Below are 13,966 nucleotides of genomic sequence, written 5' to 3' on the forward strand. Positions count from 1 at the left end.
AATAATCGTTCTTATTATTCGCCGTTCTCCCTCATCGTTCCCCTCCCCCTCCTACCACGGTACCACCACCCTAGTAATCATTTGCTAGGGAGTATTTGTTAAAGCTCGTAAGTCCACTTCATTTTATTGTTAATTACACTTCATATGTAAACCCGCGGTTTCATAACATGGTAGCCGACTAGCGCGTCTTAAATTCAAGTGTAATTTAAATACTTATGTGTGGCGGATCTTGGAGCCAACGATAAAGGAAGTCGGGTTCTAAGTTTTTAACTTCGTCTGAATATTTAATACTCAATCATTAAGTCAAGGAAGACGAATGATAATTTAACACAAATATGTGAAAACCATGTCGTGGATGGGCCGCCTTCCGGCATAACTACGGTCCTCCACCATATGTATTTATCTTTTATTTTTTAAAATTTTAATTATCTAATATATAACTTTCATATATTCATTATCATCAGCTCGCATAAGTATTAACGTTGTCAAAATAAAACTTTATTTCATAAAAAGGTAAATAAATGGATCGCATACTCTCATGCAACAAGATAAGGATGTCATTAGGGCAAGTAGAGATTGATGTAGAGTTGTAGACTCTTTCATATTCATATCCACGGTGGTGAAACAATGATTTACAGTTAGGAAAAAAAATAAATTCTTGCGAGGGAAAACAAGAGGTAATGACGTCTAAAATTTTTAATCAAAACTTTCACATTTTTCATTCTCCTTTCGTAATTAAACGTTACCAACACCCGCTTCATCTGAGACAAATTACACACTATTTATTGAGTTGAATCAATTGATAATAGAAGATGTAGCCACTAGCTAATAAACATGTCTCCTAACTCTTCATCTGTCAATGTGGGACACACACATGGAAATTAGAGCTAGCTCAACACTAATATTGTCCAAACCCAATTGAGGTAGTCTAAACTGGATCCAATAAGTAATCTAAGTTAATCAGCACTAAAGAATACCCAATTCAAAGAGCATGATTCATATCGTTTATTTGGTACTGCTTATGCATTTTCTTTTTAAAATATTTGATTATTTGACTCGTTTTAAGCAATAAACAAGAATACGTTGATTATAATTAAATATGGAATGGTATCTTTTTTTTTTAATAAGGTAAGAAAATTAGGTTGATCCTCTAGGGTAGGACCAACCTATCTCATCCTTTCGAATAAGTGAGGTAACTTGAAGCCGCTAACTTTCAGACCACCTCAAAAGAGGGGGGACATGAATGTTCAATAGAAGACATGAAGTCAGCAACCTTGTTGGCTTCACGAAAATAATGTTTAATTATCACTTTATCGAAGAAATGAATGTCTAATTTCACATTCTTGATAATACTAGAGATTTTCCAAAGATTTGCCAGCCAGGTATTTCGAAGTGAGTTAATAACAAACAAATTATCACCCTCTACAATTAACTTTGAGATTTCTAAGTATTTAGCGGCTAAAATACGTTCTTTTAAATCGAGAGTTTCCGCTACAAGAATACTATTAGATCCGCACTTTTTACTTTTAACAAAACGACTTACCATTATGATCTTTTATACAATATCTTAAAGCAGCTTTATTGACTTCTATTCTCGACCGTCAAAATTTAGCTTTAGGAAACTATTTCTAGGTTTCTCCCACAAAATTTCTTCCTTATTAGAATTGATTCTAGTTGACTTGTCTTTTTCGGGATTGTTAAGACCCTTTTTTTTATCCTTTTTTTTTTTTTTTTTGATTAGGTAAGAAAACTAGGTTGATCCTCTAGGGTAGGACCAACCTATCTCATCCTTTCGAATGAGGGAGGTAAGTTGAAGCCACCGGCTATCAAACCACCTCGAAAGAGTTGGACATGAATGTCCAATGAAGCCATGAAGTCAAGAACCTTGTTGGCTTCATTTAAAGAATGTTTAATTATCACTTCATCGAAAAAATGAAGGTCTAATTTCACATCCTTGATAATACTAGAAATTTCCCACGAAATTTGCCAAGTACCTCGAATCGAGTTAATAACACATAAGTTATCACCCTCCACAATTAACTTTGAGATTCCTAAGTATTTAGCTGCTAAAATACCTTCTTTTAAAGCAAGTGCTTCCGCAACAAGGATATGTCTAGTCTCATTTCAGATCTTAATGCTATTATTACATAAAATATAATAATTTTGCTGCTATTGGTATGAACATTGTTAAAGATATGTCATTTCTATAAACCCATGCATTTCACCAAATAAAGATAATTTTAATAAAATCATCTTTTGAAATTAAGTCTTTGAGATAATTGAGTTTCATAAGAAAATTTTGACTTATACTATTATCATAATTTGATAAAAAATTGTTAAAACTAATAATATTAATGTCTTGAATAACCGAACCAATCAAGAGACATTCCTAGAAGAAATGATCTTTGTTTTCAATATGACGGTTGAAAAAAAACAAATAGGTTGAAAAATAATAATAATAATAAAATAAAATGGAATGGTATCGATCGTAAATACTTGATAAACAAGACCCATTTCCCCTAAGACATGGCTACTATAAGAGCAGCACACCCACATCCACACAAACAGTTAAGCAAAGCAGCCGTTCCCAGTTGTCCGAAATACCAAACGCGTCATTTACAAATTTCCACATAAAGAGAGAGAGAGATAGAGAGAGAGAGATAAAACCAAAGGAACCATCAAACCTCAAACCACAGAAAAAAAGACGCCATTACCCTCCTCCTTAAAATGGCCGACACAAGAAGAACAGCCCTTCTAATCCTAGCCATTGGACTGCTCCTAGCTCTAATCTCAACCGTCCAATCAAGCGTGGATTTTGAGGTGGGTTTCTACAGTGGTGGTGGTAGATCTGGATGTAAGGGTACCGTTGGTGAGTGTTTAGCTGAAGCTGATGAGTTTGAAATGGATTCTGATGTGCACCGCCGTATTTTAGCACAGACCAGGTACATCAGCTATGGTGCGCTCAACAGGAACAGAGTTCCCTGCTCTAGACGCGGTGCCTCCTACTATAACTGTCGTCCTGGGGCTCAGGCTAACCCTTACCGCCGTGGTTGCTCTAGAATCTCTCGTTGCGCTCGTAGCTAAGCTAAGCGTCTTTTATCTCTTTTAGCTCCCTCCGTCTCACTCATTTCATTATCTTTCCTTCTAATAATAGTCACCAAACATCAAAAAGAGGGAGTACAAGAAAATCATTAAAAAAAAATATGAAGATGTGTGTAATTTTGGATTATTATTTAATTATTTTATGAGGCGGGGTTTGTGTTGATAATAAATATTATTATTATTATTATTATTTTTTTTTTTTTTTTTTTTTTTTATTATTATTATTATTATTATTATTATTATTATTATTATTATTATTATAAGGATTTGAAGTAGAGGAATTTGAGGAATGGGTGTAGTGTTGTGTTGAGTTTAAGTCAATATTTGGTGGTCATTTTGTTAAATTATTGGTGTTATTATGTAATGTACTTAATGTAATGTATCATACAAGATTCTATTCATTCTTTCTAGTCTTACTTCTCTAATCATCCTTTTAATTATTTACTAGCTAGTCTCTTATGTTGATCTATTCATGATTTTTCACCTTTGCTAGTCAGCTTTGTTTAAGACGGAAATGACCGTCTCAAATGAGAATTTGCCTGAATTTGATGGGTTTGCACTTCTTTTTTTGTAAACAAGTTTTAGTTTTAGCTAGTCTCTTATGTTGATTATGTTTTTGAGCAAAATTGATGGTACTAATAATGACAAGGACGTGTGTGGTTGAACTATAAAGAAGCGTCTAGTACAAGGGCTCCATGAATACACAAAATCTCATAAGTGACGGATACCATTTTCTCTCACAAATGACCCAAATAGAGGAGAGAGGGAAGCACATGGGGGTGCCCCCACCTTGTCCCCCTTATCCGTTTTGTGAGTGGCATTACCTGTCATTTGCTCCGACCCGTCTTCAGCAAGACTAATTGCCATGAATATTGCATTTTAATTTGGTTATAGCTGGCTTACACATGTTGCAAGTTGTGAAATTGTGACATTGACTATTTGTTAGTACGAGTAGTATTCAATTATTGTTGCTTTTCTTTGAAACCTTGAAATGTTACATGCTTCCTTTGCTTGTCATTGTGGCCTTGTGGAGGAAAAGGTGGAGCAAGAAAAGAATAAAGATAAGGGTAAATTGATAAGTTATACCTAATATAATACACTTTTTTAAATTTTATACCTAGAATAATTTTTTTTCAAAACTTGTACTAAATATTTCTATTTCTTTTATACTTAATACCAAATAATTCAAGTGACCATTTTACCCTTCCTATTAACTTATCATCACCCATATCCAACTCCAAATTAACTCAGCACACTCGTTCCCCCACCAAAATACCACCACAAACCACTTCTTCCCCCATCGGTGCCGCCGACTACTACACCACCGCTGCCCTATTAGACGCTCCATCACTAGAAAGTTGTCGTCTGCAACCTGCCGCTCACCACAAGACCTACCTCATAACATTCGATTTCGAACCTACCACCTACCACCTACCACGTCACCAAAACTCACCCAATCCATAGCCTATCACCATCTTGGCATCTTATAGCACCACCACTCTTGAACATCTATCCCACCATCAATAATGGTTGACACTCCAATCTTAAAATCTACCTCCACCACATCCAAATTTCCCTAATTTCACTGAAGACGATTTAAAATAACCTTCTCTCTGATAAGAAAAACACAATTTTCACTCAATTCCTTAATTCGCCTCAACAACAATCAAATTCTCATTCAAATACGAGTACAATTATGTGTCTGGTAGGACCAACTTTTAATTCTTTTGTTGGTTTATTGTTTTAATTCTTTCGCTGGTTTTTATAAGTTTGGTGTAGGGTGAGGTGGACGATGGTGGCTGTGGTTAATGGAGGCGGTGATTGTGAGTGGTGGTATTGTAGTAATGAAAGATGGCGGTGGTTTTAGCGGTGGTGAATGAATTTGTGATAAGTGGGATGTGAATGGTGGTGTTTGATGTTAATGTGATAGAGGGTGGGATTTGGTAATGGTGATGCGGTGATGCGGTGATGTCGGCGTCAGTGATGTTGTTGTTGGGACTTGGAGAGAAGGTGGTTCATGGTGGAGTGGGGAAGGGTGAATAGGAAGGGTAAAATGGTCACTTTCAATTATTTGGCATTAAGTATAAAAGAAATAGAGATCTTTGGTATAAGTTTTGAAGAAAAATTATTCTAGGTATAAAATTTGATAAAGTGTACTCCCTCCGTCCCGGTCTATTGTTGTCCTTTTGTTTTGGCACAAAGACCAAGGAAAGAGGAAAGGACCATTAACTAAATGACAAGTGGAACAAATTGAATGAGAATGATCAAATTACTCATCAAGTTCATTCTTAAAATAGAAAGTACAACAAATGACTGAGACACCCAAAAATGAAAAAGGACAATAAATGACCGGGACAGAGGAAGTATTATATTAGGTACATAACTTATCAATTTACCCTAAGTATAATAAAAGTATACTCCTATATGGAAAGTAAGAAAAGCACCCTATATATGTGTTATCTGTTATGTGGACATGGATACTCCTACATTTTTACGGAAAAAGAAAGGTTCTTCGACGACCTCTAATCTGGCTAGATTGGAGTTAAAGTTGTTTTACTACAATCGTATACATCGAGACCTCCATATACCCTAATTAGGATTTAGGACTTACTTAAACATTTGAGTTGTTACGAGACAGTTTGCTTAAGTAGTTCACCTAAAATACTTGTGTTCTACATATTATGTAAATATACTTCATGATAAGATTGATTCTTCTCAAATGGAACACCTTCGAATGTCAACTTATGTGATGTATCTAGTCCGAGAAATCTAGACCCTGTGCAACCGAGCTAACCTCCATGAATCATTTTTGTACAAGGCAGTTTTGACGTTGGCAGAAATCTCGACCCTGGTCATACGTACACGCCTCATGACTGCGTAGATGAGCCTCAGCTTGGATCTTTCTTTTGTACTCCGTATATAAATTGATGCAAGTAAAACCCTAGAGCAGTTCATATCTTAGTTGATGGTGTGTGAATTGTGATAACATTGTGGCAGGAATGAGGGGTTTACTACTTTATTTCCAAAATTCTGTTGGCCTAATTACTTCCTAAATTTAGGTTATGATGTCTTCTAATTTCTAAACATGGTAATGTTATTCATAAAATATGATACTTGTTTATTACTCGTAATAGAAAGTGAGCCTAGTACATGAAAGAAGTTTATCTCCTATGATTGATTTTATACTCTAAAGCGCTCCTTCGTGTTGGTGATTTAAGAGTAATTACCGGTTCATTTGGCGTAATTAAGGTCGGTTCATTGATGGGTAATTTCGAAATAATATAATACGAGTTCGGGAAGTACGGAGTGTACGCTCGTATAATTATTTACGGGATTGCAGCGGAATAGTTTTCGTTTGAATAACTATGACGGGGGTTCGGGGACGCAACGTGGTCCCCGATGGGGGTTCGGGGGCAACGCCCCCGAAACTTTGGCAGTAATTAAATTCCGCGTAATTTAATTAATTGCATATGAATTTCTGAAGAGTTGCAACCCTTCAGAAATACATCACCCTGTTTCCTCTTTTTCCCCAAATCCTTCCTATATATAGATGAAGGATGAGAAGAAAACATTCACAGAAAAATTAATCTTCTTTTGCATCAAGGAACGTATAACAATCTACACAAAATATTTCTATATTACGTCTCTGTTTTTTGTGCCAAAAATCACAGGGCACCGTCTTATCTCAGTAGAAAGTTCGATTATACCTAGGCACTGATAAGGGTCGAATTATTCTATTAGGAAAGCGGAGTCGATTCAGTGCAGTTTTATTGTCAATTCCTTTTTCGTACATACTCAAATTCTAACACTTCGTACAAGTGCCAAAGGAGGGCCGTGACTGGTGAGATTAAAGTCGCGATCTTTTGGTATACGGACTCTAATATCATGTTAAAGAATCAATTCAAACATAAGTTTAAGGTGGTGATTGGAGGTGGTTTAAGATTCATTTTATAATCTAACACAATAGAAAAAAGGTCATTTGAAGATGTAATAATCCGTGAATACTACAAATCCTAGTTAAAGTTAAATATCCGCCAATGATACACACAACTATACACATTAACGCCTTAAATGATTAGAATATGTTAGTGTTGGGTTCCTTATGTTGATGATAACATGCCCATTTGATTTGTGTCATCTTAGTTTACCTTTTCAGGTTTATTGATCATATCAAGCATGGATTAAGAAGTGTTGAAGTTGTTATTAATCCCGTTGTATTTAGTCAAGTGTCATCTAATGTACAAGCAAGAAAGTAGAGTATATTAGAGTAATAGAAACAGTACAGACGACTGTTGCTTTCACACGCAAACAGCTGTTTGGATTATGCCACAACTCGAGAAACTTGAAGTCCCTTTTATCTTTCAAAAGCTTTCACGTGACTTTTATTTTCAAAGATAAAAAATCAGAATTTTATTAAGGAGATGGTATTCTTTAAAGAGTGGTTTGAATTATTTCAAAATGTTTCCTCTTTATGCAAATTCAATCCTTTGAGTCTTTAAGAAAACAAAGAATGCTTTTTGCCATTTTAGTGTCAACTTGTCATCATGTGACTTGTCTTTTCTCTCTTTGTTTTTTTAATTTTTGCATGAGCTTTTAAGGTTATTTTTCAAACCATCTTTCCCTATTCTTACCTTTGCAAAAGAGGCCTTTTTGGTGCAAGTTTTGGGTGGTTGCTATTGCCCTTCACATGTGAGGTCTTTGACCCTTCAAAACCCTAGCAACCCCTCCACTCACCTCCTCTATATAAACCGTGCATCCTCTCCATAAATCTCCAAGACTTTTCTGAATTAATTCTTCCAACTTTGCAAATTATTTTTAAAGCTAAAAAATTGTGTTTATTTGCAAAAACCTTTAAAAGTCTTCAAGTGTCTTTCAGTTTCTACAGTCGTGGCTACTGTTGCTTTTCTATACTAAACTCTCTTGCTTAAGAATTGTTGATCTTGTAAAAGTTGTCCATCTCTATTCTTTGTTAAGAATATGTTAGTGGAAACTTGATCCTATAACATTCTAAGTGTGTTAGTAGAGTTTAGGACGGAGTAGTCTTTAACTCTTGACAACCGGAGTAGGTTGTGAGTTGGCAACCGGAGTAGGTTGCGAGTTGTTGAGTTCTAGGACGGAGTAGTCCTTTAACTCTTGGCAATCGGAGTAGATTGCGAGTTAGCTTGTCATAAGAACGGAGTAGTTCTTGTACTAGCTTTGCAACCGGAGTAGGTTGGCGTCTTTTATTACAAGGGTCTTTTAGTTGTCGGAGTAGATCACTAAAGGAAAGTAATAAAAAGGTAGATTGGACGTAGGCACTTGAGTATTTGCCGAACCAATTCAAAAATCTCGTGTTCTTTGTTCTTACTTTATTTCCGCTGCTTTTTACTTTGTTTGTTTGTATTGTTTCGCGTAAACCTTAGAAGTAATGTGATTCATCATACTTATCGTCGCATTTGGTCTCAAAGAATATTCCACAAACCGAGACAAATAGATACTGATAACGATTGTTGCTTTCATACTTCAGCAAACATTCATCGTGATACTTGTTCAATCTTTCAATATTATTCAAAGTATCCTTTAATCTCTTTTGTTCACTTAACTTACTTTAATCCAATAAAGTTGAAGTTAAATTTTTTAAAAGAGTACCTAATTCACCCCCTCCCCCTCTTAGGTACTTGAATCCATAAACTCAACAATTGGTATCAGAGCCTCGTGCTCTTGATCGAGGCTAACCGCCTTAGAGTTTGATTCGTGGGTAATGGATTCCGAGAAACACTCCAAGATCCCGGTCTTTACCGGTTCGAATTTTGGATGGTGAAAACTCAAAATGGAACATTACATCAAAAGTATCGATTATCAATGTTGGAACATCATCCAAAATGGACCTCTTGTTATTGAGGAAACCGATATGCTAACCGGTTTCACCAAAACTAAAGAGGAAAGAAATTACAATGAAAACGATTTCAAACTTGCCGAAAAGAACTCCAAAGCAATGTCGATTCTTCAACGTTGTGTTGGTGAGGGGGAAGTTAGTCGAATCTCCGGATGTCCTACGGCAAAATCTATTTGGGATTCCCTTGTACTTGCCCATGAAGGGACGTCCCAAGTAAGAAAACACCGTATTGACCTTCTCATGCAACAATATGAGATGTTTAAAATGTCAAAGGACGAGTCCATAAATAGTTTCTCTTCACGTTTTTCTTATATTATTAATGAGCTTAAAAGTCTAGGAAGGAATTTCGAGTCCGAGGACATCATTCGAAAAATCCTTCGTAGTCTAACCTCTAAGTGGCAACCCAAAGTTACCGCTATAGAGGAAGCCAAAGATTTGTCAACCCTATCTCCTCATGAACTAATGGGATCACTAATGGCTCACGAGTTCAATCTCGATAAGCATTCTAGTGAGTCTTCAAAGGGAAGGAGTCTCGCTCTCACGTCCTCTCCAAGCGATGGAGAAGACGAGGAGGAAGACGAGTTTGCTATGTTCTCAAGGAATCTAGTTGGGTTGGTCAATGATCTAGAAAATAGAAAGTTCAATAATAATTACTCGAAAAAACGTTTTCCTAGGAAACGACCTAGTTCCACCGTGGGATGCTTTAAGTGTGGTGATAAAACTCACCAAGTTAAAGAATGTCCCAAGTGGGATGAAATCGAATCAAAGGAAAAACGAGATAAAGTTAAAAGGGACTACAAACATAGAGTCATGACCGTAATTTGGGGAATGTCCGACTCCGAGGAAGATGAGGAACTCATCGAGGAGCAACTAGAGTCTAAAATGTGTCTTACAAGTCATCTCAAGGACAAAGTCTCAAAAACTTCCAAAATTGAACATCTTAGATGTCTCATGGCTCACCCCGATGATTCCGACTCGGACTCCGACAATGAGGTAAAACATCTAAAAGCCAAGGTTAGATCTTACTCCAAAGAAAAGGTATGTAAGCTTCTTGACAAACTCTTTGATAAGTGTCGTTCACAAAATGATAAGCTTGATGTCATGCAAGACGAAATTGAAGAAATTGCTCAAGAAAACTTTAACCTTAAAAATGAATTGAAAGCAACAGACAAAGTGTCACCTGTCACCTCCGAGGCATATAATGAAGTTAAAAGAGTCAACAAGTTAAACAAACATTTGACTAAAGAACTAGAGCGTCTTAGGTCGACACCCACGGATGTCTCTGACCTTGAAAATGTCAACACCACTTTGGTGATGCAAGTTTCCTTGCTAACCAAGGAACGTGATGACCTTTTGAAGGACAAAGATGCTCTCAAAGATGAATTGGATGACCTTGTGGTTGAGATTGTAGACCTAAAAGAAACGATTATCCGAGACTCGTTGCTTCGACCAAGATTTAGACAAGTCAAATGAAAAGATTAAATGTTTGGAAAATGAAAACACTTGTCTAAAAGGTGAGGTTGTTTGTCTCAAGAATGAAATAGAAGTCCTTCATGATAGGCTTACTTTTCTTCAAAAAGGTATGCCCGAATGTAGCACTTCTAGATCTTCTCCTCATCATAGATCCAATGAATTCGTTGATCTAAACAAACGTCTTGATGAGATGACGTCTAAATATGAAGAGTCCAAAGAACGAATCATGTATCTCGTGTCTAAACTCAACAATCACACCCATGACTTCATAGTTGAGAAAAGGTTGTCTATTGAAAGTGTTAACAATGATGAACTCAAGAGAGAAAAAGAAAAGAATTTGCATCTCCTCTCACGTGTCAATGACTTGACCAATGAACTTGTTAGTGCTAAGAATATCACTGAAAAATGGGAAGGAAGTCAAACCGTGTTAAACTTCCTCACAAATCAAACCGAGAGATGTAACAAAAGCGCTGGTTTGGGGTTCAAATGGAACAATCAGACATGATTGTTGCATCCGTAAGCCTAAAACCGATTTTAGAAGGAGAAAGTATGTTGGTCTTCCCGAATACATTATTTGCAATTATTGTGGTAAGAATGGTCATGTCCTCAACACTTGTAAAAAAAGATTTCATGACATTGACAAGAACACCAAAACATTAAAAGAAATGAACATTAAGAAAGACACCACAAGTTATGTTGATCACAAAAAGGGACCCAAATTCATTTGGGTTCCTAAACTCAAAAACTAATCTTGTGTAGGGCTTGGTGAGAGGCGGCCGCAATTGGTACTTGGATAGTGGATGCTCTCGTCACATGACGGGTGATAGAAGCCAATTCCTCTCACTTAAAGCGTATGATGGTGGCACGGTAAGGTTTGGTGACAACAAGAAAGGTGAAGTAATTGGTATTGGAAAAGTTGGTAAGTCATCCTTACTTTGTGTCGACAATGTGCGGCTTGTCAAAGGTTTGAAACATAATCTCCTTAGCATTTCTCAACTTTGTGATAAGGGTAATGTTGTTGAATTTCGTGCCAATATGTGTCGAATTTTTGATGCCACTACTAATGAACTAATACTCGAAGGAAGACGTGTCAAAGATGTTTATTTAACTAATTTGAACTCTCTATCCGGTCACACCATGTCTTGCATGAGTGTAATGAACAATGATCCTTGGTTATGGCATAAAAGGTTTGGTCATGTTAGTACAAAAACTCTTAATACCCTTAAAAGACTTGACTTAGTTGAAGGCATTCCTAATATAAAGTTTGATTTTGATAAAGTATGTGATGAATGTGCTAGAGGAAAACATGTTAAAAGTTCCTTTAAATCCAAAAGAATTATGAGTACATCTCAACCTTTGCAACTTTTACATATCGACTTGTGTGGACCAATGAGAACTAGAAGTAGAGGTGGTAGTCGTTATGTGTGTGTCATTGTTGATGATTACTCTAGGTTCGTTTGGGCACTCTTCCTAAGCTCTAAGGATGAGACATTTGATGAGTTTCTAATTTGGTTAAGAAAGATTCAAAATAAACTTGGTTTAAAACTTGTTTCAATGAGAACCGATCATGGAACCGAATTCGAAAACTCATCATTTGGTGCTTATTGTGATGACAATGGTGTAGACCATAACTTCTCGGCTCCTAGAACCCCACAACAAAATGGTGTGGTTGAAAGGATGAATAGAACCCTTGAAGGAATGGCTAGAACAATGTTATTATCTAGTAAGTTGCCTAAGAATTTTTGGGCCGAAGCGGTAAATACCGCTTGCTACATTCATAATCGTGTCATGATAAGGAGTATATTAAATAAAACTCCCTATGAATCGTTACGTGGAAGAAAACCCAACATTTCATATTTTAGATGTTTTGGAAGCAAATGTTTTGTTCATAACAATGGTAAAAACAACTTGGGTAAGTTCGATCCACGTAGTGATGAAGGAGTATTTATTGGGTACTCCGATCATAGCAAGGCCTATAAAATTTATAATAAACGAACCTTGTTAATTGAAGAAAGCATCCATGTCATTTTTGATGAATCTAGTGTGCTTGGACAGGTACAAAACATGGATGATAATGATGAGGATGAGGATGATGAGTTTGAGATTGGTCTCGTTCGAAAAGACTTCGTGTTCACGGATGAAGAAGCTCCCAAAGATCGAATTACAACGAGATACGAGACTGTCACCTTCAAAGGAGATCAACAATTCAGGGGGAACACGTAGCACCTCTGATTCTTCTCTGGAAGCAACAGACCCAACGACTGTTGCTTCTACTTCCAGAACTGAAGAAAACCAAAACAGTGAGGATGAAGAACCTTCCAGGCCAATAGTAAACAAGTGATCCATCGTGGATCGATGCGGTGAGGGGGAACAAGAAACTATTGTTCCAAAGAAGTGGAAAGATCAAGGCTCTCATCCACTCACTAATCTCACAAGTGATCTCAACTCGGGAATTCGAACAAGATCATCCCTCAACAATCTCGCTCATCTCAATGAATATTGTGCCCACAATGCATTCCTTTCTCAAATTGAACCTTCAAATGTAACGATCGCCTTGACCGATGCGGATTGGTTGCTTGCCATGCAAGAAGAGCTCAATCAATTCAAAAGGAATGAGGTATGGCACTTAGTCCCTAGACCGCCTAATCGTACCGTCATTGGTACTAGGTGGGTCTTTCGCAACAAGCTTGATGACTCGGGAGAAATTGTAAGGAACAAGGCTAGACTAGTGGTGCAAGGTTATAACCAACAAGAGGGTATTGATTACGATGAAACCTATGCACCGGTAGCTAGACTTGAGGCCATACGATTGCTTATAGCTTTTGCGGCTCACAAAGGCATTAAACTCTTCCAAATGGATGTCAAAACCGCTTTCTTAAATGGATATTTGGAAGAAGATGTCTTTGTAGAGCAACCACCGGGTTTTGAGAACAATGACTTACCTAACCATGTTTTCAAATTAGACAAAGCTCTTTATGGTTTAAAACAAGCACCAAGATGTTGGTATGATAGATTGTCTAAATTTCTTATTGAAAATGGTTTTAAAAGAGGCTCCGTTGACAAAACATTGTTCTTGAAGCAACAGATCCAGTTGAACTGTTGGTTGTACAAGTATATGTTGATGACATTATATTTGGTGCAACAAATGAACTCCTTTACTTATATTTTTCGGATCTAATGAAATCGGAGTTTGAAATGAGCATGATGGGTGAGCTAGGATTCTTCCTTGGGCTCCAAATTAAGCAATCAAAGGATGGAATCATGATCCATCAACAAAAGTATATTAAGGAAATGCTTAAGAAATTTGGGATGACTAATGGTAAGCCTCATGATACACCTATGGTAGCCGGGTCCAAATTGGACAAAGATGAACTCGGTAAGAATGTTAGTGATAAGGTGTATAGAGGTATGATAGGCTCACTTCTTTACTTGACCGCAAGTCGTCCCGACATTCTCTTTAGTGTTTGTTTATGTGCTAGGTTCCAAGCAAATCCGAAAGAATCACATTTCAAAGCC

At 36.8% G+C, this 13,966-nt stretch overlaps 1 protein-coding gene across 1 annotated transcript; it reads left to right on the forward strand.

Annotated features, from left to right (window-relative positions):
* Positions 1-2,551: 2,551 nt before the first annotated feature.
* Positions 2,552-3,527, forward strand: LOC141647816 (protein RALF-like 22). The gene has a single exon (XM_074456156.1). The coding sequence runs from the start codon at positions 2,728-2,730 to the stop codon at positions 3,082-3,084; it is 357 nt and encodes a 118-aa protein (XP_074312257.1). The 5' UTR covers positions 2,552-2,727; the 3' UTR covers positions 3,085-3,527.
* Positions 3,528-13,966: the final 10,439 nt, after the last annotated feature.

This window comes from Silene latifolia, chromosome 3, assembly GCF_048544455.1.
Source record: "Silene latifolia isolate original U9 population chromosome 3, ASM4854445v1, whole genome shotgun sequence".
In the NCBI taxonomy this organism is placed as follows: domain Eukaryota; kingdom Viridiplantae; phylum Streptophyta; class Magnoliopsida; order Caryophyllales; family Caryophyllaceae; genus Silene; species Silene latifolia.

What these genes read in the sequence shown, in the direction of transcription:
- LOC141647816 (XM_074456156.1), top strand. Translation starts at nt 2,728, where the DNA reads ATGGCCGACACAAGAAGAACAGCCCTTCTAATCCTAGCCATTGGACTG.